Consider the following 4,105-nt stretch of genomic DNA (forward strand, 5'->3'; position numbering starts at 1 on the left):
GGGGGGGGGGGGGAGAAAAATCCCGGAATTCCAGGATTCCAGGATCACTCACCCCGGGGGGTTCCAGGATCGCCCGGGAATCCCACGGGACTCTGAAACGGGGCGGGGGGGGGGAAAGATCCCGGGATTTGGGGGGATCCCAAAGGATTCCAGGGGGGTGTTTTCCACGCCCTGGATCCCTGGAAAAGCGGATTTTTGGCTCACGCCCCGGGGGACGGGGGGTGTCCCGCTGCCCCAGGACCCCCATCCCGGGCTGGGGGGGTGTCCCGGAGAGCCCCTTCCCATATTTCCCATCCTATTCCCGCCCTGCCGGGGGTCCCCAAATTCCTCGGGTACCGCCTGGGAGGGTCCATTGGGGTCCCCTGAGCCCCCCGCGGTGCCGGGGGGGCCCGTGGGAGGTTTTTTTTGGGGGGGGTTGATGGTTGCGTTACCTCTAGAGGGCTCTGGGTGAGCGCAGCTCGGCTGCTGCTCCCGGCGTCTCCCGGATACCGAGTCGGGTTTCCGGAGCTAAAACCCGGCCTAAACCCCCCCTTTGTGTCCTAAAACCCCCCTTTGTGTCCTAAAACCCCCCTTTGTGTCCCGCTGGGGGGAAGATTTGCGGTCCTGGGGGTCCCTGGGGGGGTCCCTGGGGGGGTCCGGGCGTCCCGCTTGGGAAGGGAGGACGCTTTTCCCGAAGGAAATCCCTGTGGAAGCGGCTCCGGGATCGGCCGGACCCCGAGCAGGTAACGGGGAGGGGGGAGCTGAGGGGGGGTCCCGGTGTTGAGGGGGGTCCTGGGAGGGCAGGATGAGGCCCTGGGGGATGTTCCCGAGGAATATCAGCTCCTCTGGGAAGAGGACGATGGATAAAGAGGATGGAGAGTGTTTGGGATCCACAGCCCTGCTCCGGGGGTGCAGCTCCCCCCCCCCCCCCCCCGGGGGCAACATCGATATTTCTGGAAAGCACGGGGGGGGGGGGGACAATTCCTCCGTGTCAGGGGTTTTTCCCCCCCAGGCAGACGATTTTTGGGACTGTTCTCCCCCCATGGAGCCCTGGGCGCCGCTGGACCCGCGGCAGAAGGAGCTGTACCGGGAGGTGATGCACGAGAGCTACGAGACCCTCCTGTCCCTGGGTAAAAAACCTCCCAAATTCCTCTTTCCCTGCTCTCTTCTCCTCTATAAAACCCTCCTGTCCCTGGGTAAAAAACCCCAAATTCCTCTTTCCCTGCTCTCCTCTATGAAACCCTCCTGTCCCTGGGTAAAAAACCCCCAAATTCCTCTTTCCAGGCTCTCCTCTCCTTGCTCTGATGGGAAGAGGGGAGGAGAATCTGGGCAGGTTTCCAGGGAGGTTTCCCCAAATCCCCCCAGCCCTCTCCTTGATTCCTTTTCCCTCGGGAGAACGTTATTGTGATCTCCCCTAATTTAAAGTGGAATTCTGGGCAGTGATTAGGGGTGTGCTGAGCTCATTCCCAGCTCCAACTGGGATCAGCTCCCTCCCTCCTCCTCTCTGGAGTTTTAAGGGGAATCCTGTTGCTGCTCCCTGGATTTCCACCCCATCCCTGCTCCGGTCAGGGCCACTCACTCCAGTTTTCCTCCTTCTCTTCCTCCTCCTCCTCCTCCTCCTCTCTCCTCCTCCTCCCTCTCCCAGCAGCTCAGGGCCTGGTGAGTGCAAAGGCAGAGTCAGAGGACGGAGCAGCCGAGCCCGGCGAGGCTCCGGGGGTGGGCTCGGAGCGGGAGAAGCCCCTCGGCTCCCACCGGCGCAAAGCGAAGCGCCCGGACCGGGCCGTGCCCCCCGGAGCCCCCGCGGCGGTGCCCAAACCCGAGCCCGAGGAAAGGCCGTGCCGGGATCGGTGCCGGGATCGGCCCTTCGGCTGCGCCGACTGCGGGAAGAGCTTCCCGTGGGCCTCCCACCTGGAGCGGCACCGGCGCGTCCACACCGGGGAGAGACCCTTTGGCTGCCCCGAGTGCGGCGAGACCTACAGCCAGAGCTCGCACCTGCGGCAGCACCGGCGCGGCCACGCCGGCGACCGCCCGCGCCGAGGAGGCCGGGGCGGCGGCCAGAGCTTCCCCGGCACGGCCCCGCGGCCCCACCGCTGCGGCGACTGCGGCAAGGCCTTCGCCTGGGCCTCGCACCTGGAGCGGCACCGGCGCGTCCACACCGGCGAGCGGCCCTTCGGGTGCGCCGAGTGCGGCGAGCGCTTCAGCCAGGCCTCCCACCTGGCCAAGCACCGCCGCGGCCACGCCGCCGCCGCCGAGCGGCCTCACCGCTGCCCGGCCTGCGGCAAGACCTTCCGGCAGAGCGCGGAGCTGGCGCGGCACCGGGGCGCCCACCTGGGCCGGCGGGCCCTGCGCTGCGGCCACTGCGGGCGGCTGTTCCGCGCCGGGCCGGCGCTGGCGCGGCACCAGCGCCGCCACCACCGCCCGCCCGAGCGCTCGCACCGCTGCGGCCACTGCGGCAAGGCCTTCGCCTGGGCCTCACACCTCGAGCGCCACCGGCGCGTCCACACCGGCGAGAGGCCCTTCGGCTGCCCCGAGTGCGGCGAGGCCTTCAGCCAGGCCTCCCACCTCGCCAAACACCGCCGCAGCCACCTCCACAAGGCCGCGGGGCCGCCCTGCGCCAGGACCTGGCACCGGGTGGGGGACGAGCCGCAAGTCACCACGGACTCACCTGGAGCCCATGGCGGCGAGGAGGCCTGAGGGGCCGAGACCCCCTGAAGGGCCGAGACCCTCCCTTGGAGTGATGGATGGGGAGGAAGGACGGTGCCCCAAGCCGAAACTCGGCTTGAGGACAAGGCCAAAGACTTGGGGATGAGCCCCCCCGGAGTCACTTCGCGTGTGGGGGGGGCTGCGGAGCCCCTCGTTGGGACCCCTTAAATTTATCGGTGATAAACACATCGGGGACCGTTTTGGGGCAAAATCGCCTGAATTTGGAGAGGGGGGGGTGCTGGGGGTGGTGTAGCCCCTGTGCTCTGAGGGGACGGGGCTGAGGGGCTGCAGGACTCCCCCCCAGTGCTGCACCTTCACAGTGGGGAAAGGGGCTGATTTGGGGGGCAAAAGGGGGAGTTTCTGTCACCAGAACAAAGAGCACCCCCGAGACGTGTTAGGACCCCCCCACGAGGAGTTCGGAGCCCCCAAAATTCGCGTTTTTTCCCCTCCCCGGGGCCACAGCGGCCTTTGGAGGAGGCTTTGCCCCTCGACAGGGCCCCGTCGCCATGGCAACGCCGGCGGCCGCCCTCCCCCAAGATGGCGGGTAGGGCCTCACCCGCGGGCGCCATCTTGAGCCGGGCCCCGCTGGCGGCAACGGGGACGGGGAGGGCGCGGCCATTTTCCCTCGCGCCCCGCCTGAGGGCGGCGCCGCCATTTTGGAAGAGGGCACCTCCCATTCCGACCCCGAATTAACCTTTTTTCAGCCCGATTTCTGCGCTCCCCGGCCCCGCAGCGACGCCTCCCACAAATATTCTCCTCACCCAAAAGCCAGTGTCATCGGGGGCAGCGAGGACAGCGTAGAGAAAAGCAGGGAAATGGTCGGTGTCGAATCCTCTGTCCGCATCATGCAGGAGGGAGCTCCCAGCAGCAGGGATTTAAGTCCCTAAATCCCTCGGGAAAGGACCGATGAGTGGGCGTAGCGGGGGTTTGGGGTCATTTTTGTACATCTGGAGGTTTTGGGTCATTTTCCCCTCAGCCCAAGTTCCTGGAGCGGCTCTGTGATGCTCATGGGGACACGGCACAGAGGCCAATGCTGTGAAAACCACCCCAAAACCCTCCTCTCTCCCCTCTTCGGGCCAGGAACGCCCCAACCCACCACCTACACACCCCTCAACATCATATAGGGACCCTCACAGCATCCCATAGGGCCCTACGCATCCCCTCCTGCTCACAGGGATCTCTGACGATCACCCTGCACCCTACTGGGACCCCCCCCTCAGAACCCTACAATAGAAACCCCCCAATTCCATAGAGACCCCCCAAAACATCCTACAGACCCAAATACACCGTCCCAAACCCACAGGGAACCCCCAAACCACCTTTTAGACCCTAATTCACCCCCACCCCAATCCCACAGGGACCCCCAAACCACCCTACAGACCCAAATACACCGCCCCAATCCCATAGGGAACCCCCAAGCCAA

The 4,105-nt window shown here is 65.9% G+C and overlaps 1 protein-coding gene across 2 annotated transcripts; it reads left to right on the forward strand.

Annotated features, from left to right (window-relative positions):
• Window positions 1-622: 622 nt before the first annotated feature.
• LOC113941617 (zinc finger protein CKR1-like) lies at window positions 623-3,123 on the forward strand. Of its 2 annotated transcripts, none has more exons than XM_027632763.1 (3): window positions 623-707; window positions 989-1,109; window positions 1,625-3,123. In XM_027632763.1, the coding sequence occupies exons 2-3, from the start codon at window positions 1,022-1,024 to the stop codon at window positions 2,671-2,673; spliced, it is 1,137 nt and encodes a 378-aa protein (XP_027488564.1). In that variant the 5' UTR covers window positions 623-707; window positions 989-1,021; the 3' UTR covers window positions 2,674-3,123. The 2 variants fall into 2 exon arrangements, with proteins under 2 accessions (XP_027488564.1, XP_027488565.1); XM_027632764.1 differs by having other exon boundaries at window positions 1,628-3,123.
• Window positions 3,124-4,105: the final 982 nt, after the last annotated feature.

This window comes from Corapipo altera, unplaced genomic scaffold (genome assembly GCF_003945725.1).
Source record: "Corapipo altera isolate COAL_440 unplaced genomic scaffold, ASM394572v1 58070, whole genome shotgun sequence".
Taxonomy (NCBI): domain Eukaryota; kingdom Metazoa; phylum Chordata; class Aves; order Passeriformes; family Pipridae; genus Corapipo; species Corapipo altera.

Excerpts from the sequence above, each read along its gene's own strand:
- LOC113941617 (XM_027632763.1), top strand. The coding sequence starts at position 1,022 with ATGGAGCCCTGGGCGCCGCTGGACCCGCGGCAGAAGGAGCTGTACCGG. Across the intron at positions 1,110-1,624 it reads CGAGACCCTCCTGTCCCTGG|CAGCTCAGGGCCTGGTGAGT; the intron begins GTAAAAAACCTC and ends TCCCTCTCCCAG.